The sequence below is a fragment of the Staurois parvus genome, unplaced genomic scaffold (genome assembly GCF_062004578.1).
Source record: "Staurois parvus isolate SC_StPar_1 unplaced genomic scaffold, SC_StPar_1.0 ptg001490l, whole genome shotgun sequence".
In the NCBI taxonomy this organism is placed as follows: domain Eukaryota; kingdom Metazoa; phylum Chordata; class Amphibia; order Anura; family Ranidae; genus Staurois; species Staurois parvus.
Genome location: NW_028319286.1, coordinates 268,769 through 290,659, shown reverse-complemented (window position 1 = coordinate 290,659; position 21,891 = coordinate 268,769). Strand labels below are relative to the sequence as shown.

Here is a 21,891-nt window from a genome sequence, read left to right as displayed (position 1 = left end):
CTGGAATCCAACACTCCCGGAAGTGTCTGATGGAGAAGGAACCACATCACGCAGGGGGGAGCTGGAATCCAACACTCCTGGAAGTGTCTGATGGAGAAGGAACCACATCACGCAGGGGGGAGCTGGAATCCGACACTCCCGGAAGTGTCTGATGGAGAAGGAACCACATCATGCACAGGGAACCTGGAATCCAACACTCCTGGAAGTGTCTGATGGAGAAGGAACCACATCACGCAGGGGGGAGCTGGAATCCGACACTCCCGGAAGTGTCTGATGGAGAAGGAACCACATCACGCAAGGGGGAACTGGAGTCCGACACTCCTGGAAGTGTCTGATGGAGAAGGAACCACATCATGCAGGGGGGAGCTGGAATCCGACACTCCTGGAAGTGTCTGATGCAGAAGGAACCACATCATGCAAGGGGGAGCTGGAATCCAACACTCCCGGAAGTGTCTGATGGAGAAGGAACCACATCACGCAGGGGGGAGCTGGAATCCGACACTCCTGGAAGTGTCTGATGCAGAAGGAACCACATCATGCAGGGGGGAGCTGGAGTCAGACACCCCTGGAAGTGTCTGATGGAGAAGGAACCACATCATGCAGGGGGGAGCTGGAGTCCGACACTCCTGGAAGTGTCTGATGCAGAAGGAACCACATCATGCAAGGGGGAGCTGGAATCCAACACTCCTGGAAGTGTCTGATGCAGAAGGAACCACATCATGCAGGGGGGAGCTGGAATCCGACACTCCTGGAAGTGTCTGATGGAGAAGGAACCACATCTTGCAGGAGGGAGCTGGAATCCGACACTCCTGTAAAAGTATCTAATGCAGAAACCAGTGTAGCATTTGAAAATAGTGGAGACCATCGGTGGGAGAAGTGGGAAGGGTAGGCTTGAACCCTATTCTTTGCAGGGAAGCTTTTTTTGTTGTTTAATAGTGACATTGTGCAATGGGAAAGTTTGTGGGTGGCACACTGCTGGCCAAAGCTTGAAGAAGACTGTTCTAGATGAGAAGAGTTACATTTTAAAATGTAATAAGACACAACTCACCCTGTTCTCCACTGCCAGGATGATTAAGTTGCAGTAGGCATCTGGACAAGGTTCCTTTGGATCTAAAGGGTTGTGCCCCGTGTGCCTCTTCTCCCAGCTGCCACCGCAGGTCTGCCGCCTCTCCCAACTGCCACCGCAGGGCTGCCGCCTCTCCCAGCTGCCACCACAAGGCTGCCGCCTCTCCCAGCTGCCTCCGCAGGGTTGCCTCTTTTCCCAACTGCCGCCACAGGGCTGTTGTCTTTTTTCCCAGCTTCCCCCACATGGCTGCCTCCTCTCCCAGCTACCGCTGAAGGTCATTCTCCTCTCCCAGTTGGGGCAGGCCTGCCCTCCCTGTCTCTTCTCCCAGCTTCCGCTGTCCTGTTTTCCCCCTCGCCTCTCTAAACTACCTCCCCCTTTGGGTCGCCCATCCGAAGTCCTATGAGCCATTTTCCAGTCCAGGCTGCAGATAGTGTGACGCCTTTCCATGGTGCCTCCCACAGGCTTGGAGCCTGCTCTGTCAGCCTTGCCAGCCGGTGGCTTTCTCTCCAGGCTACCTGCTGCTGGCACCGGGTCCAATCCAAGACCTGAAAAAAAAAAAAAATAAGCAAACAGATATAAATTCTATGACAAAAAAAAAAAGCGGCCCTGCAGCTATCTACTTGACTCCTCCGTGAGAAACTCCAGGTTCAGCCTTTATCCAATAGGTGTGCAAATATATCGAGAATGTCAAAAGCAATCTGGCCAATCAAGAAGCCAGCAGGCACCCAGACGCCAGGAAATGAGGAAGTTGGTGGTAGAAAGAATGCATGAATTATTTTACAAGGCCTTTGGTTGTATCACAGTTTGTGTATGTATTAACTAGTGATCACAAGGTTGAGTCACCAGACCAGGGGCGGACTGACCATTCGGAAACTCGGGCACTGCCCGAGGGCCCTGGGTCAATAGGGGGCCCCATAAGATGCCCCTGGTACATTTCATAGGCTTTTTTTGGGTATGGTTTGAGTGTGGGTAAGGCCCCATGATCCCCTATTGAGTTGTCAGTCCGCCCCTGCACCAGACTGTGTCTGCCTTCATGAAATTCTGGTTCCCAGCTCCGCCCACCCATCCTAACCTTTGCATGAAGTCCTCGCTGTCCATGTATATTTTTTTTAATTACCTGTTCTCAGCAGTGCCATCCATCAGTGCTGCTCAGCAGTGCCGCCTATCAGTGCAGCTCATCAGTGCCGCCAATCAGTGCCCATCAGTGCTGCCTATCCATGCCACCTCATCAGTGCCCATCAGTGCTGCCTATCCGTGCCACCTCATCAGTGCCCATCAGTGCTGCCTATCCGTGCCACCTCATCAGTGCCCATCAGTGCTGCCTATCCGTGCCACCTCATCAGTGCCCATCAGTGCTCCCTATCCATGCCACCTCATCAGTGCCCATCAGTGCTGCCTATCCGTGCCACCTCATCAGTGCTGCCTATCAGTGCCCATCGATGCTGTCTATCCATGCCACCTCATCAGTGCCCATCAGTGCTGCCTATCAGTGCCCATCAGTGCTGCCTATCCGTGCCAGCTCATCAGTGCCCATCAGTGCTGCCTATCAGTGTCCATTGGTGCTGCCTATCAGTGCAGCCTCATCAACACACATCAGTGAAGGAGAACAATTACCTGTTTGCAAAATTTTATAATATAAACAAAGAAAAACTTTTTTCTCTTTGCTCTTTTTTTGTTTATAAACGCAAAAAATAAAACACCCAGTGGTGATTAAGTAACACCAAAAAAAGCTCTATGCGTGTGAAAAAAATGATAACAATTTCATATGGGTACAGTGTCGCATGACCGCGCAATTGTCATTCAAAGAGCGACAGCACTGAAAGCTGAAAATTGGTAGGAAGTGGGTATAAGTGCCCAGTGGGCAGGAAGGGGGTAGAAGTGCCCGGTGGGCAGGAAGGGGGTAGAAGTGCCCTGTGGGCAGGAAGGGGATAGAAGTGCCGGTAGGCAGGAAGGGTGTAGAAGTGCCCGGTGGGCAGGAAGGGGGTAGAAGTGCCCTGTGGGCAGGAAGGGGGTAGAAGTGCCCGGTGGGCAGGAAGGGGGTAGAAGTGCCCTGTAGGCAGGAAGGGGGTAGAAGTGCCCTGTAGGCAGGAAGGGGGTAGAAGTGCCCTGTAGGCAGGAAGGGGGTAGAAGTGCCCTGTAGGCAGGAAGGGGGTAGAAGTGCCCTGTAGGCAGGAAGAGGGTAGAAGTGCCCTGTAGGCAGGACGGGGGTAGAAGTGCCCTGTAGGCAGGAAGGGGGTAGAAGTGCCCTGTAGGCAGGAAGGGGGTAGAAGTGCCCTGTAGGCAGGAAGGGGGTAGAAGTGCCCTGTAGGCAGGAAGGGGGTAGAAGTGTCCTGTAGGCAGGAAGGGGGTAGAAGTGCCCTGTAGGCAGGACGGGGGTAGAAGTGCCCTGTAGGCAGGAAGGGGGTAGAAGTGCCCTGTAGGCAGGAAGGGGGTAGAAGTGCCCTGTAGGCAGGAAGGGGGTAGAAGTGCCCTGTAGGCAGGAAGGGGGTAGAAGTGCCATGTAGGCAGGACGGGGGTAGAAGTGCCCTGTAGGCAGGAAGGGGGTAGAAGTGCCCTGTAGGCAGGAAGGGGGTAGAAGTGCCCTGTAGGCAGGAAGGGGGTAGAAGTACCCTGTAGGCAGGAAGGGGGTAGAAGTGCCCTGTAGGCAGGAAGGGGGTAGAAGTGCCCTGTAGGCAGGAAGGGGGTAGAAGTGCCCTGTAGGCAGGAAGGGGGTAGAAGTGCCCTGTAGGCAGGAAGGGGGTAGAAGTGCCCTGTAGGCAGGAAGGGGGTAGAAGTGCCCTGTAGGCAGGAAGGGGGTAGAAGTACCCTGTAGGCAGGAAGGGGGTAGAAGTGCCCTGTAGGCAGGAAGGGGGTAGAAGTGCCCTGTAGGCAGGACGGGGGTAGAAGTGCCCAGCAGGCGAGTGGTTAACAAGAAAAATCACATTTAGGTCCACTTTAGGCAGTTCAAATCTTCTACCCTGTTTTTTTCTGCCTATAGCAGAAGCTATACAATGCTTGTAAACACAAACCAAGAAACCAAAAATACAAAGTACGTAAATGCAATGTGCCAAAATGTAAGAATACTCCACCCAAAACAAATCTGGAAACATCCGGGAAAAGCGAACTCTACCTCCACAGGCGCCAGCGAGTCCAAGCAATGAAGTTGTTACTTCCCTCATTAAAAAGCAAAGAGCCCCAGTTTCAGTTTACATGACAGCGGCTGGGTCACCCGGGGTAAATAGAAGATTCAGAGCGAGAGTAATCACAAGACAGGTTAAGGAATAAAACATTCAGGAAACAAAAAGTTCTGAAGAAACTAGTCGGAGGAAAGATTCATGGACACAGGAGAATACCGGAGCGAGACGCCATCAGGACACAGAGGACATCTAAGGATCCGTGCAGGCAGCCGTTAATGAAAGACATTTTTGACGGCTGAATAAAGTCAGTTTTGTTCACGTGGGTAACCCAGAGAAGACAAGGACAGGAGCGGGAGAAGAAGAGAGCCTTCTGCACCCTCCATCCCCTCACTACATACACACAACTCAGGCCGGGGACAACATGCTGGTGCACCGAAATTAAAATTCTGGACCGAAACCAAAACTTCAGTTGGCCGAAAACCGAAATGGACATTTTTTTGTAATTATTATTTTTTTTAGACATAAATGTATTATATTTAATATTTAATTATTATCATGAATTTAAATGAATATGAATTTATAAAAAATACAATCCAGTAACGTAAAATAACTTTGATTGAAAGCGGCGCACAAAAACTGAACAGAAAATAAAATGAAATCTATATAAAATTAAAAAAACTTAAACAGAGGCGTTTTTGCCTTGAAGTCAATAGGGGGCTGTTTTTTGCATTGAAGTCAACGGGACACGATTTTGCATTGAAGTCAATGGGAGGAGATTTTGCAATTAAGTCACTGGGACTGGATTTGGCATTGAAATCAATGGGACACGATTTTGCATTGAAGTCATTAGGATGCGACGTTGCATTGAAGTCATTAGGATGCAACGTTGCATTGAAGTCAATGGGATGAGATTTTCCAATGAAGTCAATGGGATGGGATTTGGCATTGAAGTCAATGGGACATGATTTGGCATTGAAGTCAATGAGACAGGATTTGGTATTGAAGTCAATGGGACAGGATTTGAAAAAAAATTATAATGACTGCTTGGACTCGCTGGCGTCTGTGGAGGTAGAGTTCGCTTTTCCCGGATATTTCCAGATTTGTTTTGGGTGGAGTATTCTTACATTTTGGCACATTGCGTATACATACTTTGTATTTTTTTTTTCTTTTTCTTTTTTTTTTTCTTGGTTTGTGTTTACAAGCATTGTATAGAAAAAAACGGGGCAGAAGATTTTAACAACAAACTGCCTAAAGTGGACCTAAATACGATTATTCTTGTTAACCACTTGCCTACTCGGCACTTCTACCCCCTTCCTGTCCAGGCCAATTTTCAGCTTTCAGCGCTGTCGCACTTTGAATGGCAATTGCACGGTCATGCGACACTGTACCCATATGACATTTTTATCATTGAAGTCAATGGGACACGATTTTGCATTGAAGTCATTAGGATGCGACTTTGCATTGAAGTCAATGGGACGTGACTTTGCATTGAAGTCACTGGGACGCGGAAAAGTGCCAATAACCCTATTTTCAGCCGATAATTTTCACTAGTCGATATATCAATGAATCACTTCTGAAATGCCATGCTCAGCTGGTCCAGTCTTGCACAGTTGTGGCCCAAGCCACGCTCAATATCTCTTATAGACGTACAGGGCTGGCTCGGCAGCGAGCATGCAGGAGAGCCACCAGAGCAAGCAGCTTGCTCTGGGGACACTCGGCAAGGGGGAGAGGTCAGGAGCACTGGCAAGGAACCCAAGAAGAGCAGGATCAGGGCTGCCCTGAGCAAAACCATTGCAGCAGGTAAGTACAACGTGTTTGTTATTTTAGTAAAAAAAAACCCCAAAGCTTTACAACCACTAAAGAACACGACTAACTGCTAATGAACATTATCTCCCTTTTTTGTTACATAGGGTAAAAAAAGGAGCTAAGTCTTTAAAATTCACCTTCAAATAACAGATATAAAATATACATTTCGGTGTCAGGATCCCTGGTTGATCTAGTGCAGGGGTAGGGAACCTGCAGCTCTCTAGCTGTTGTGGAACTACATTTCCCATGAGGTATTGCAACACTACAAAACTGATAGTTACAGCTATGACTTGCAGAGGCATGATGGAACTTGTAGTCCTGCAACAGCTGGCGAGCCGAAGGTTGCCTGCCCCTGATCTAGTGGCTTGGGTAGGTGACAGATTCTGTTTGAAATGCATCATCCCAACACAAGTGTCCTACCATACAAAGGAAACGAGACAGCCAATTTCCGGCACCTGTTTTGAGGACAAGAAGGTGGAGTGCGTCGTCTCTGACATAGGAAGCAGCGGCAATTTCGTGAGTGGGAATCCGCAGGATCAGTTCCTCATTGTCCCTCCAGGTCAGTAGGAGGCTGCGGGCAGACATGCTAAGGATACTGTCCTGCTCCGGGGTGCAATGTAGGGGCAGCTCCTTCAACTGCTGTGGAGACAAGAACAATGACAGTTGCCTTCAGGATCATGGAAGTTCAGAAAACTGACCACGTTCTGCCTAAACCACACAAAAACATAACCTAGAAAAATGTCAACTCTTGTGCCGGAAAACAGGATTAGGACTTTATTTTGCCTCAAGAGGGGGGGGGGGGGTGCCCCTTGTGTGCCTATGGGGGCAGTCTTAGAAATGGCAGTTGATTCTAGGTTCATTCTTCCTCTAGGTTCACCTCGACAGGAGCAGTCAGTGCACTGAAATGAGGACTTTAGACAACAAATTCTTTCTGGACAACCACAGAGAAAACAGATGACAAGATAATTAAATTAGATGTGAACTCAATCACTAAGATCTCATGTAAGCTGCAATATGTTCCCGTCATTTCAAAGGTGGTTTTTAATCTGCAGCTTCCATTAAAATAATACCTGGCAATCCTTTTAGAAGGTCTTCCTGTTCAGTCACTTCCTGTTACTGGGTGACAACTGTCTGCCAATCGTGCTCCTGTGTTGTCACCCTGCCACAAACGCCCCGGGTAGAGACTACAAGCAGCCGTGCCAACACACATCCTGCAGGCAAGGTCTACTTTTGTCACTTTAAAGATAATCCAGAACAATGCCAAACGCTGGAGCGATGGAATGTAGACAGGAAGTAGCTGAAAGAGGCTGGAGGAGATCAGCAGCACTGAGATGAAACAAAGTTGTTTATAATACACAGCAATTTAGCAGATGAATCCCATCCAATTAGACTAGGTTCACATTTGTGCGGTTGGTGTGGCTGCGGATCTGCACGAAAATCCGTGCAGCCGCACCACCCACACAGAGGAATGCGGACCGGAGGCGGGTGCCAATAATTCTAATGGAAAACTGGAAAACGCACCTGTACTGGGAATTGACGTTCCCGTGCGCGCTGCGTTTTCAAATGAATGGGCTCTCGTGGCCGCGTATATGTGAACCAGAGGTTAGGGTTGACATATATCTGAAATTCTATGGCTATCCTTTTTAGCGCCACCCCCTCCCCCATCCTCCCTCCAAGAGTTAAATGCTTGTTAGCCCTTAGGGCTAGTTCACATTAGATGCAGTCCAGTGCGCTTTTTTTCTGCATCAAAAATGCATGCACAGTGTTTTCCATGTATTCCAATGGCCCAGTGCAGTCAGTTTCCGGTGCAGAAAAAAAAGTAGATCATGCTGCATTTTTTCTGCACAGAACCGTACTGAAACATAGCAAACTGCATCAAAACTGCACCGGAACATCATGTGGTGTGAACGCAAAAATGTATCCGGAATGCATCCGGAGTGCGCTTTCGTGGTGTGAACTGACCCTCAAGGGTAGAGGAAGAGGCTCCATTACTGAAGTTGGCCATACATGGATCAAATGCAGGAAGAACTGGCCAAAATTCATTCTGCGGGTGGTCCTGACAGCACCATCTGGCATGACAAAAGTCGATTTTTCATTGAAGGAGCTAGGTCAGGGGTAGGCAACCTGCGGCTCTCTAGCTGTTGTAGAACTACATTTCCCATGGGGCATTGCAAAGATTACAAAACTGACAGTTACAGCTATGACTTGCAGAGGCATGATGGAACTTGTAGTCCTTCAACAGCTGGAAAGCCGCAGGTTGCCGGCCCCTGAGCTAGGCAAATATTTCTTGTCCGAACACCACCATGCAAGCAGGCACTGTTCAGGTATTCTGACTAGGGTTGCCACCTCATCCCTTTAAACCCGAACACATAATAATGACACAGGTTCTGAGGCTGATTTAAGTCCGTTTAATGACCACCTTAATCAGCCCCAGAACCCGAGTCATGAATATGTGTTTGGGTTTAAAGGGATGAGGTGGCCACCCTAATTCTGACAGCTGCAGGTACCGGCTGTCAATAGAACAGCCAGCGTGACGGATGCATCCATCTGTGCTGTTGCATTGATGGGGGGATGAAGTGTTTTATCTTGTTCAGCCTGCAGGGATTTTATCTTGTTCCTGTAGGATGTTTTTTTTTTTTTTTGAATCTGCAGGCACTCTACATAGGTTTTTAACAGGGAGAGCCTTACCCGAGCTGTGTCCAGGAGCTGCAAGATTTCATCTCGGCTAGATGGATTCAAAGAGGCGACTACCCACGTCAGGTGACCTAAGAACTGGAGAATGAGAGGATATGATGGCAATGATTGAAAACTGTAAATGATTGTAAACTGTAAATGCAGCAACCTCTTGACTTGACGGCATGGAAAAAGTTGGTCAGCTTGGATCTTCCGTTGTACGATGCTAGGGGGTTGTCCAAAGAAGTTTGGGAACATATGGTCCAGGTAGGTGGACTCCACTGCGACAGTGGCTGACAACCCTTAAGGCTAGGTTCGCACCTAGGCAGTTTGCGTTTGATCCGTTTCTGCAGTGTGTTTTTAACACGTTTTTGCCGCATTTTTGAAGCGTTTTGAAGGTTCTTTAACATTTTTTTCTTGTTGCTAGGCAGGTTTAAAACCCCAAACGCATCAAAAACGCACTACATGCTTTTCAGCAGCGTTTCCATTGAAGTCCGTAGAACCAAAAACACAACTTTTTGCGTAAAAAAAAGTCCCTGACCCTTTCCATAAAACGCACCGGGTGAAAACGCGGACATGTGAATCTGCCCCATAGGAAATCATGTTAAATGGACTGTAGTGCGTTTCTGCAAAATGCAGCGGAAATCGCATAGGTGTGAACCTGGGGTAAGAGATTATTATATTTTCTTTGTAGGATTCTTGTAGCAGATGGGGTGATCCGCAGGCACATGATTTTTGATGATATGGAGAGCTACGAATCCCGGCTATACACCTTGAAAGCAACCACAAAAAAAAACAAAAAAAGTTTTCAAGGTTTCCCTTTCTTTTTTCTCTTTTTCTGAGTATATTTTGATTGTTTTGTTTGTTTTTATTATGTATTCGTATACTACGTGCTATATGTGACTATACCTGTCACCCTATAATAGGTGAGAATACTTCTCTGTCCCAATTCCAGAACAATAAATTGGGTATGCATTTGGTATGGTATAAATATTATTATTATTATACAGGATTTATATAGCACCAACAGTTTGCTCAGCACTTCACAATATAAATGTTGGGATTGAATGGTATTCTTTTTGTTTTTTTAACAGTTGCGTTTATTGAAATCGTACAAAAGTATAACAAAGCAAGGTACATAAGAACAGATTGAATTGTATTCTTACTTTGTACTGACTATTGTTTGTTTTGGACTTTGCCAACTACATATTGTCTGTTTTATGAACATTTTGCATATGGCAATAAAGCGTCTTAAAAAAAACAAAAAAACATGCTGCAACCTATGGTCAGGGTTTTCACGATCAAGTGCTTACAGTAAGTAAACAAAAACAAGCAAAAAAAAAGAAAAAGAAAAGAAGAATAGGAAAGAGAGAAAGTCATTAAAATACCTTTAATGACTTCTTTCTCTCTTTCCTATTCTTCTTTTCTTTTTTTTTTGCCTGTTTTTGTTTACTTACTGTAAGCACTTGATAGTGAAAACCCTGACCATAGGTTGCTGCATGTTTTGGTTTTTTTTTTAAGACACTTTATTGCCATATGCAAATATTTATAAAACAGACACTATGTAGTTGGCAGAGTCCAAAACAAACAGTAGTCAGTACAAAGTAAGAATGCCATTCAATTCAATGGACGAGAAGGGTCAAGAAGGAGCATTTTTGTCAATAAAGTTTTATTCCCGTTTTATCCATAAACAAAAAAACAGGACATATTTCAACCACCGTGCATATGCCATTACATCGGGTTACAGTCGGAATTTAGTATAGCTTTTTCAGGTGTTTTATAAATGTGGATATGCTTGTATTTGGTACGCAGAAAGATGTGGTAGGATGATGGTAATAAGCGCCCCCCCCCCAAAAGAACGAAGGAAAACAACCGTTCAAACATCACAAAGATGAAATTCTGTGTAATAAAGGAGGTCACCTGTTGAGTTCTGACCTGCATTCAGTAGCTCTCCTCACTCCTACAGCTATTGATATCTAGTACAGCATGTTCTTCTGTAAAATGAGGTCTGGGGTTGTGTCCAGTACAGAGCTGCAGGAGCTGCGAGTTTTTAGAACGTAGCCAGCTCCATTTTGTAATATGCACCGTAGTCTGCCATTTTTACCACTTGAAAAAAAATAATAAATGCATTTTTTTTTCTCTAAGGAGCCTGCAGCAGATCGCGTGTGCAGTGTCTGGCTCCTGCAGACCTTTAGGATAGCGGTCTGCCTTTACCTCCGATACATAGAGCAGGAAGATCAATAAACTACAGGGACGCTCACCAGCACCCTCATAGTTCATCAAGGACTACAAGACGTCAGCCGCAATGGCCGACAGTACTTGTAGTCTATTCAGGGGAAGGAAAATGGGAATGAATGACGTGGCCGTGTGGACGAAGCCCTGCACGGCCACGCTGTTTTCACATTGTGACAGCGGGTGCAGGGAGAAGATCCCCCGCTTGCTATCACAGGGAGGGGGCTATTGGGGGGGGGAGAAACTGCAGATGCTGGAACATGTTACATGTTCCATCCTAAAAATGGGTGGAACACGTAACATGTTCCAAAGGTGAAGTTATCTTTTAAGGCTAGTAATCTCTTCCTTCAAATGTATATTTTCAACCTGCAGTATGCAATCAGTTACTGATTTCCAAAACTTGGGGACCAGCCTGTTTGGGATGGAGCATTGTAGAAGATTATAAAGAATAACACAGCTTAACACTTAATAAATTAAAATGTTACTAAAGCCAGGACCCTGCATTCACTATATCTACTCTCCCCGGACCCTGCATTCACTATATCTACTCTCCCCGGACCCTGCATTCACTATATCTACTCTCCCCGGACCCTGCATTCACTATATCCGCTCCCCCCGGACCCCGCATTCACTATATCCGCTCTTCCCGGACCCCGCATTCACTATATCCGCTCTCCCCGGACCCCGCATTCACTATATCCGCTCTCCCAGGACCCTGCATTCACTATATCTACTCTCCCCGGACCCCGCAGTCACTATATCCGCTCTCCCCGGACCCCGCAGTCACTATATCCGCTCCCCCCGGACCCCGCAGTCACTATATCCGGCCTCCCCGGACCCCGCATTCACTATATCCGCTCTCCCCGGGCCCCGCATTCACTATATCCACTCTCCCCGGACCCGCATTCACTATATCCACTCTCCCCGGACCCGCATTCACTATATCCACTCTCCCCAGACCCCGCATTCACTATATCCGCTCTCCCCAGACCCCGCATTCACTATATCCGCTCTCCCGGACCCCGCATTCACTATATCCGCTCTCCCCGGACCCCGCATTCACTATATCCGCTCTCCCCGGACCCCGCAGTCACTATATCCGCTCTCCCCGGACCCCGCATTCACTATATCCGCTCCCCCCAGACCCCGCATTCACTATATCCGCTCTCCCCGGACCCCGCATTCACTATATCCGCTCTCCCCGGACCCCGCATTCACTATATCCGCTCTCCCCGGACCCCGCATTCACTATATCCGCTCTCCCCGGACCCCGCATTCACTATATCCGCTCTCCCCGGACCCCGCATTCACTATATCCGCTCTCCCCGGACCCCACATTCACTATATCTCCTCTCCCCGGACCCCGCATTCACTAAATCCGCTCTCCCCGGACCCCACATTCACTATATCCGCTCTCCCCGGACCCCACATTCACTATATCTCCTCTCCCCGGACCCCGCATTCACTAAATCCGCTCTCCCCGGACCCCGCATTCACTATATCCGCTCTCCCCGGACCCCGCATTCACTATATCCGCTCTCCCTGGACCCCGCATTCACTATATCCTCTCTCCCCGGACCCCGCATTCACTATATCTACTCTCCCCGGACCCCGCATTCACTATATCTACTCTCCCCGGACCCCACAGTCACTATATCCGCTCTCCCCGGACCCCGCAGTCACTATATCTGGCCTCCCCGGACCCCGCATTCACTATATCCGCTCTCCCCGGACCCCGCATTCACTATATCTGCTCTCCCCAGACCCCGCATTCACTATATCCGCTCTCCCCGGACCCCGCATTCACTATATCCGCTCTCCCAGGACCGTGCATCACTATATCCGCTCTCCCCGGACCCTGCATTCACTATATCCGCTCTCCCCGGACCCTGCATTCACTATATCCGCTCTCCCCAGACCCTACGTTTAGGATATCAGGTCAGGTGAAATCTCTGCAACGGTGAAACAGACATCAATTCAAACCAGACAGGAGGTTCTGACATTTTCACACCCCTTCCAAATCGAAATTAAAAAAAAAAAAAATAGCGTGGATTTCCATTTTAAGCGCCTCACCTTCACTTCTTTCTCCACATAGTCGTGCAGCAGGATCTGAGGGTCTAGTAGGTAGTCCGGGGGCATCACAGGCACAGAATGGAGCGGGCGTCGGTAAGCGCTGTTCTTTGCTGCAGAGCGCCGAGAAGATTTAAGCGACACCAGCCGTTTGATGGGGGAGACCAGAGCCTGCCGGTGATAGTTTACAGTACATGTAAAAACAGCTCAGGTCATAAAAACAGTAACTGGCAGCGCGTCAAGTCACATTTCAATCTGATTTTCTACAGTCAACCACCCAGCGCATCTCAGAATCCCTTCATTAGCAAAGATGCTCCTAATGTGTCTGCTGTGGCTTATCGCAATACAAGATGCCAGTGCCCTGAATTGCCAAGATCCGAGCCCAGAAATTAAAATTGGAACAATGTTGGTCTCTACAGGCCCAACTCAGCCTTTGTTCCCATTTTCTTTTCTTTTTGTATACATAATATTAGGTATCATGAACACTGGGTTTTTAGCCCAAGTACGTGAGACTCTCAAGGTTTATGTACAGGTCCAGGCTGATTAACGAAAACTGAAGCATGCAAAATCAGGTGCAGATCTTCATAGAAACCAATCAGCTTCCAGGTTTTATTGCAAAGCTTAAGTGAAAAAGCTGAAGCTAGAGGCTGATTGGCTGCCATGCACAGCTGCACCAGATTTTACAATCTCCTCTTTTAGAAAATCAAACCCCATAGTGACATGATCCGCACATTACAGAGACTACTAATGGTGTCTGAAAAACCTGGAAAGATGTTTAACATAAACTTGAACTTAACTGAAACTAAGAATTTGTTTTTCTTGTCAAAAAGGAGAGAATCTTGAAAACTGATTTAACACAAACAAAATACAATAATATAATTATTGGTAAAAAAATATATATATATATATATGTGTAGGATATTTACAGTACCTCCCAGAAGTGAGTCCACCCCTCACATGTTTGTAAATATTTGATTCTATCTTTTCATGTGACAACACTGAAGAAATTACACTTTGCTACAATGTGACGTAGTCAGTGTACAGCTTGTATAACATGTAAATTTGCTGTCCCCTCAAAATAACTCAACACACCGCCATTAATGTCTAAACCGCTGACAACAAAAGTGAGTCCACCCCTAAGTGACAAGGTCCAAATTGAGCCCAATTTCCCTGCCCGGTGTCATGTGACTCATTAATGTTACAAGGTCTCAGGTGTGAATGGGGAGCGGGTGTGTTACATTTGGTGTTATCGCTCTTACTCTCTCATACTGGTCACTGGAAGTTCAACATGGCACCTCATGGCAAAGAACTCTCTAATGATCTGAGAAAAAGAATTATTGCTCTACATGAAGATGGCCGAGGCTATAAGAAGATTGCCAAGACCCTGAAACTGAGCTGCAGCACGGTGGCCAAGACCATACAGCAGTTTAACAGGAGAGGTTCCTCTCAGAACAGGCCTCGCCATGGTCGACCAAAGGAGTTGAGTGCACGTGCTCAGCGTCATATCCAGAGGTTGCCTTTGGGAAATAGACGCATGAGTGCTGCCAGCATTGCTGCAGAGGGTGAAGGGGTGGGGGGGTCAGCCTGTCAGTGCTCAGACCATACGCCGCACACTGCATCAAATTGGTCTGCGTGGCTGTCGCCCCAGAAGGAAGCCTCTTATAAATATGATGAAAAGAAATCCCGCAAACAGTTTGCTGAAGACAAGCAGACTAAGGACATGGAATACTGGAACCACGTCCTGTGGTCTGATGACACCAAGATCAACTCATGTGGTTCATATGGTGTCAAGCGTTTGTGGTGGCAACCGGAGAGGAGTACAAAGACAAGTGTGTCTTGCCTACAGTCAAGCATGGTGGTGGGAGAGTCATGGTCGGGGGCTGCACGAGTGCTGCCAGCACTGGGGGGCTACAGTTCATTGAGGGAACCATGAATGCCAACATGTACTGTGACATACTGAAGCAGAGCATGATCCCCTCCTTCAGAGACTGGGCCGCAGGGCAGTATTCCAACATGATAACGACCCCAAACACACCTCCAAGATGACCACTGCCCTGCTAAAGAAGCTGAGGGTAAAGGTGATGGACTGGCCAAGCATGTCTCCAGACCTAAACCATATTGAGCATTTGTGGGGCATCCTCAAACGGCAGGTGGAGGAGCGCAAGGTCTCTAACATCCACCAGCTATGTGATGTTGTCATGGAGGAGTGGAAGAGGACTCCAGTGGCAACCTGTGAAGCTCTGGTGACCTCCATGCCCAAGAGGGTTAAGGCAGTGCTGGAAAATAATGGCGGCCACACAAAATATTGACACTTTGGGCCCAATTTGGACCTTGTCACTTAGGGGTGGACTCACTTTTGTTGCCAGTGGTTTAGACATTAATGGCGGTGTGTTGAGTTATTTTGAGGGAACAGCAAATTTACATGTTATACAAGCTGTACACTGACTATGTCACATTGTAGCAAAGTGTCATTTCTTCAGTGTTGTCACATGAAAAGAGAGAATCAAATATTTACAAAAATGTGAGGGGTGGACTCACTTCTAGGAGATACTGTATATAATGGAAAATCTGACAAAGCTGGCAATACAGGTAAAGAGTGTCCATATTTCTACAAATTGGGGGAATTGCAGATATTAAGCTCCTCTGAGTCAGTATTCTGTTGTCATTGGAGGTTTGTTTTTTGCTTTTTTTGCAATACAGCCATAATTGTAAACGGTAGATAGATAGATAGATAGATAGATAGATAGATAGATAGATAGATAGATATGGGAGGGATAGATAGATAGATAAAAAGATATTCACAGGTAAATTAGAGTATTATTTGTTACTATGTTTCTTTGTCATTTTGGTTAGTCTTGATGCCTATGTCCCACATATCCCATCAACGTAAAGTTTGTTTTTCATTTAATAAAATGTCCTTCTCATACCTTCTTTCCTTTCTTTGCCTGTTGTTCCATGCTTCCCCCCGTCCTCTACACAAGTCGGCTCCTTCTAGATCTTGCAACCTTTCTTTTGGGCTCCTGTTGCAGCTCTGGGTACAGTGTTTGCTCCGTCCCGATCTCCTTTCTTTGAATGGTTCGGCCTCCTCTTCCTTTTCATACTTTATATCCTTTGTTATTTTCCGAGAGAGGAAACTCCACCAGGTCAGGACTCAGTTCCTGCCTCTGTCCGGAGTGATAAGAACAGATTGCAGTCATTGAGCAGAGGGGAGACCAGAGGGCTTAGAGGAGGCTATGAGGAACCAAGCAGAAGTCTGGGGGGACAAGGTATGTATTCGGGGTAGCATTATGAGAGCCGGACAACCTACAGCCCTCTAGCTGGTTATAAGAATGGCACTCCAAACTATTTTTTTGTGTAATAGAGGTTTTAATAACATCTTTGGGAAATTCTCAGGAAACAGCCTTAGCATTTTTCCTATATATTTATTACAAAAGAAGCCATTCCCAGCATACTAACCAACCCACCATCAGGCCATTGTGAAATCCCAACTTCTATAAAGTTACACAAACACCAATTTACATGTGCCTCAGCTACTCTCCCATTTTAGCTGTTGAGTGTGAAAGGTTTAGAACTCATGTCAAGTTGTTGTGGCTGTCCGATGGAAATTCTCTTTTTGTTCTGTTCACCATTTTTAGCAAAACACGGTGCTGAGAAAGTCAAACTTCAACAGGAAGTGCAGGGTAATGTCCCACCTGGGAACCTGTGCCTGTGACAAATATATAAAAAGGAATTTTCACCAATTTTAGAAACGTTTCCTCTCACTTCCTGTTGTGTCTTCCTTATATGATGTTTTGGTTATCTGTTAAGGTTCTAACTTGACTTATCAAAACCACTTTGGCTAAAATTTTTCTTTTTTCAGAACTCCGTCCTTCCTCTCCTGTATGGAAATCGCTTACTCTCATTTCCCATCACTATGTAAGCTTCTCACAATTTGCGTTTGAAGCTGCAGCAACTCAGATACAACCCTCCTTATTTCCTGGCTGGAGAACGTCACCTAGCTCTTTCCTCCCTAGCTTGACTGTCCTTGGCCTGTCCCTTTCATTCATTGGATTTCAGTTCTTTTAATTATGGAGGCTCAGCATGACATGTAGGCATTACCTAGATTGGTATGCATGCAGATACAGCCTGACATATTCTAAGATTAGGTTGGTTTTGAACATCTCATTAGCCCGTAACCCCTGGGAGGCCCAGTTGAAAAAAACGATTCCGATCCTCGCTGCCAACCAAAGAAAATTGGTGAGATTTGGTTTTCCGGAAGCTTGGCAAACGTTGGCCAGGGCCTAGAGACAACCGCACCTCAATTTTGCCGAGGTCCAGCAATGACTAAAGGAGACCATGGTCCATGAGAAGCTCACTTCCATACTCGAAGACCTCCACACCAAACTTTTAAAGGCTTAGGACCCCTGGATATCTTATAAACACCCATCTGAATATAGACCAGACTTTGCTCTCAGTCTGACGAGTTTTGTCATGCCCCTTGACACCCAAGCTACTGGCCCACATGGGCTCCTTCCTTACCCCATACCTCCCCTTCCCCTCTCCTCCTCCCCTCACCCATCCCAGGCAAAATGCCCTCACATTCTTACTTCTTTTCCTTTTCAGCTTTTCTCTACTCCTTTGCACTTCCTGATCTTCCTTGCTCGCCCTCTTGTCTCAGTGCTTCTTCATGAAGGGTTTGACACATTCCCCCTTCCTACTTTTGAAGAGGTGCCCATGATTGATAACACGGAGCACTCCTCACCGGAATTATCAGTATCCTAATCTCTGGTACTAGACATGAGGTTTTTGTCTTCTTATAAGTCATGATGTCTGGTTCATGCTCGTGTACTAATGTATTTAAAGCAGCCCCCTAATGTATTTAAAGCAGAACTTCAGGGAAAACAATATTTTCCCATGCAGTGGGGCTCTACCTGCACTGCATGAGTTAACTGCTCATTTTGTCCAAGGGCGCACAGAAAGGCTATACATAACAGATCTTTCGATCCTCCGAAAAATAGCGCTCCCCCACGTCCAGCGGTGGACTGTTCCTACAATCCAGAGCAGGTCTATGGGCATGATGACATCAGGAACAGTCCATGCACAAGACTGCACGCAGGGAAAAGGGATCAGGAGCGCCAGGGACCGGTCTTGCACTCTGAGGATCGGTGGATTAGGCAAGTGTATCGCTGCTCTCCCAACCCCTAGACAAAAATGACCAGTTAACCCATGCAGACTTCTTCTTTAAAGGTTTCAATCATGTCGCCTCTATTCCTTCTTTCCTGCAGACTGTACATATAGGCTATTTTTCATTTTGGATAGAGTAAGGGGAGGGGGGGGGGGGTTAGATTAGATTTTTTTTCTGCCATCTGAGTCCCATTGTGGAGATTTCCCTTCACTTCCTGTCCCATAGCCAAACAGGATGTGAGAAGAAATTCCTGCAAATTGAAAGGAATTCCTTGGGGACCCCGGGTCACCAGAACTAGTGTCCCCGTTGGGAGATTTCCCCTCTATTACCTTTCTGGGGACACCCCATTATTTAGGGTTTTCTTTTACTTGCAATGATAATGGTAAACAGGACAAATAGAGAGGGTGAATCACCCTAATGGGGACACAGGCAGCATTCAAACCTGACAGGGTTGTAATCCCTCTCCACTCTACCCAAAACTAAAAAAAAAAAAAAAAAAAAAGGGAGGTTTTGCATTTAGTTATACTTTAATGGAACAGATCATGCTAAACTGATATTTTAGATATGGGAGGATGCTGGTTGGTAAATTCAAAGAATCTAGAGAAGTACCGACCATTCTTTGTATATGGCCCTGATTCATGGATCACTGCTTAGGTTTGGGGAGTCTCTCCTGGTATGTTTTATGGCTCAGACCTTTCACCATTTTTTTTTTTTTCCGTGTCCAGATTTGTTCCATCTTATAGCTGGAATTTTATTTTTCTAAAAAGAAAACAAAAAAAGAACACAAGGCCAGGAGACAATCTATTGAAATCATGTTTATTATTTTCATGTAGCACCAAATGAAAAATATACAAAAGAGTCAGTGTTTACAAAAGAAAGATTCCTAGAATCCCGAAATCGCTCCAATGATAAATATCTTGTGCATGTTACAGGGGGATATGACGGTGACGTAGTGGTGACAACACTAGCAGTGAATAAATCGTACCTCAGGCACTCAAAACCATATAGACATAGAAATCAGCAGCTTGTAATCGTCTCCCTCTGCTCAGAATCCGAGTCAAGCAACCAAACACACGATGGTACAACTAGGTCGTTCACCAGGTTCTATATACATTGGATGCTTGCTCTTTTTGGTGAGACAATTACTCTGACAATCAATTAGAAAGAACCTCTGAAGGAGTCATCCCACCCACACGTTATATTTCAGTTTTTGAGAGTTTCTGGTGGAGATATCCAGTTCTGTACACTCACCGCCATTACAAGGCAGTCCCAATGAGATTTGTATGTTGTATGTTACATAGAAGAGAACAAGAGAGCAAAGAGATATCACCACAGGAGTTCCCAAGAAATATCAGAAGCCAAGGCTTGCCCCGACGTAACCCATTAGGCCCCGCCTGTAAATGAAAGGTTACCTTTGGATGGAATGAACATTTAAACCACCCATTTTTTGGCATCTACAGGATAACTAATTGCTATTGATGCAATTTTAAATATATGCAGGTAATGCAGTGCACCATGCAATGGTAAAAGGTCTAGAAACCCACAGCAACCAATCAGAATCTTTTCAGCGATCTAGCAGCAAAAATAGGGATCTGAGCGTCTGTAATGGGTTACCACACTTTGCATGTTGACACTGCGCTCTGCGCTGCCTAATATGACCGCTCAGATTCTGTAGAGTACGTCGCTGATCTTACTAGCTAGGTCTACATGAGCTGAAGTCACGTGACTACACGATCGACATTCCATAGGTGCATTTATGTTTTAAAGCGGAACTACACTGCATCGGAGCAACACTAATGAAAAACGCTGTTTCATTAATTTTTAGTATTCAAAGCAAACTTCCCCTATCCATCCAGGTCTCCATACTTTAGATTGCTGAGAAATAACTTTGAAAAACATCCCCTAACATTTCCGGCTGTGGATATCTTGAATAAGTGCAGTAGCATTTACTTCCTGGAATCCATATTCCCTTAGCTCAGGCAGGCGGATGTGCTCAGCTAAGAAAACTCCTCCTCCCCTCCTGAAGACTCCAGGGATGTAGGACATCCAGGCATGGAAACCAGGAAGTAACTGAAGAAATGTAAATAAAAAAAAGTTTAAAACAAGTAAATATGATATACCTTCCTATCTATTTATTAATGCTGGCAGCATAAGGATTAAAAAAAAGGAATGTTGATTGGGAGAGTGAAGTTCCGCTTTAAGTGAATAATGTCAATCCTACCCATATGGAAGAAAAATTTATTTGAAATATATTTACAAAATATTCTTCCCAAATATATTACCATATATTTGAAATGCTACAATTTTGGCCATATTCAATATATTTAAAACACATAAATATATATATATATATTATACAGGATTTATATGGCGCCAACAGTTTGCTCAGCACTTTACAATATAACGGGAGACAATACAGCAATAATACAGTTCAATATAAGAGGGTTAGGAGGGCCCTGATCCTGGGAGCTTACAATCTAAGATATATATATATACACACACACACAAACACACACAATGCATGTTTAAATTCATTTCTATTACAACGTATGTGAATAATATTTTTAAAAATACATTTCAAATATACTGTATGTCTTTAATAATACAAATCTACATTTTTTGGAATACATTTACAAATATATGTAAAAATATATGTTAAAATGGTTTTTTATATGTTAAAAAAAATGAAGAATATATTTAAAAAAACATTTTTTAAAATATAATTTTTTCAAAATGTATTCTTCAGATTTTTTTAACATATAAAAAAGTAATTTTAACACATATTTGTATTTTTAAAGACATACAGTATATTTGAAATGTATTCTTTTTAATATTGTTCATAAATCTTGTAATAAAAACGCATTTCAACATGCGGTGTGTGTATATATATAAAATTTATTTTTTATTTTATTTTTTTTAAATATATTGAATATGGCCAAAATTGTGGCATTTCAAATATATATCAATATATTTGGGAAAAATGTTTTTAAAATATATATTTCAAATATATTTTTCTTCCATATGGGTACTTAGGCTTATAAAGGACCCACAGGCGTACAATGATGATCCTATGTAAGAATTTTCTAAAGCCACCCACAGGGGCGGACTGACAACTCATGGGTCCCCCGGGCAATAGGGGATCATGGGGCCCCTGTGTCCTTGCCCAAACTCAAAAAAGCCTATGAAAAAGGTACCAGGGGCATCTCATGGGGCCCCCTACTGACCCCGGGCCCTCGGGCAATGCCCGAGTTTGAAAATGGTCAATCCGCCCCTGGCCACCCAAAGACATAAAATGCAAGTCAGAGAATTCAAATTTCAGACATAGTTATGCAAAAAGTCTGTCATTCAGTACATATCACATGGTCATTGGCTGTGAATGGAAACGTGTTTCTACACATACAGTAGGATATTGCCTAAACAGACTCTATGCGACTCAGCCATTCCACCTTTGACAAATGTTGCACTATCACCAAAAGCGAACGGGTAACCGATTATAAAAAGCTTTAAATTTCTTGTTTTTTTCTGATGTTTACAAAACATGTGTAGCTTTTTTTATTTTTTAAACCATGCAGCTTTGCCAAGTTTACCTAACTAAATAGTAATATATGCAATTCAGTTCTATAAATTAAAATGCATCGGGAAACAAAATAACATGATCTTAACATTTATGAAAAGAAAAAGGTAAAAAAAAAAAAGTAAATGTACAAAAGGTGCAGAAATTGGTGTGTTTGACACATGTTCATTTTGTACATGTGGGAAGAAAA

General features: G+C 45.1%; 1 protein-coding gene across 1 annotated transcript in view; it reads right to left on the bottom strand.

Annotated features, from left to right (window-relative positions):
* The window catches only part of CCM2L (CCM2 like scaffold protein), a 31,282-nt gene extending 13,940 nt beyond the window's left edge, over positions 1-17,342 (bottom strand). The window contains exons 1-5 of the mRNA XM_089662542.1: positions 15,891-17,342; positions 12,967-13,134; positions 8,677-8,760; positions 6,444-6,627; positions 1,049-1,611 (exon numbers count right to left, since the gene is read on the bottom strand). Of these exons, the coding sequence (XP_089518668.1) occupies positions 1,049-1,611; positions 6,444-6,627; positions 8,677-8,760; positions 12,967-13,134; positions 15,891-15,920 (1,029 nt within the window). The 5' untranslated portion in view covers positions 15,921-17,342. The remainder of the gene's footprint in view (positions 1-1,048; positions 1,612-6,443; positions 6,628-8,676; positions 8,761-12,966; positions 13,135-15,890) is intronic.
* Positions 17,343-21,891: the final 4,549 nt, after the last annotated feature.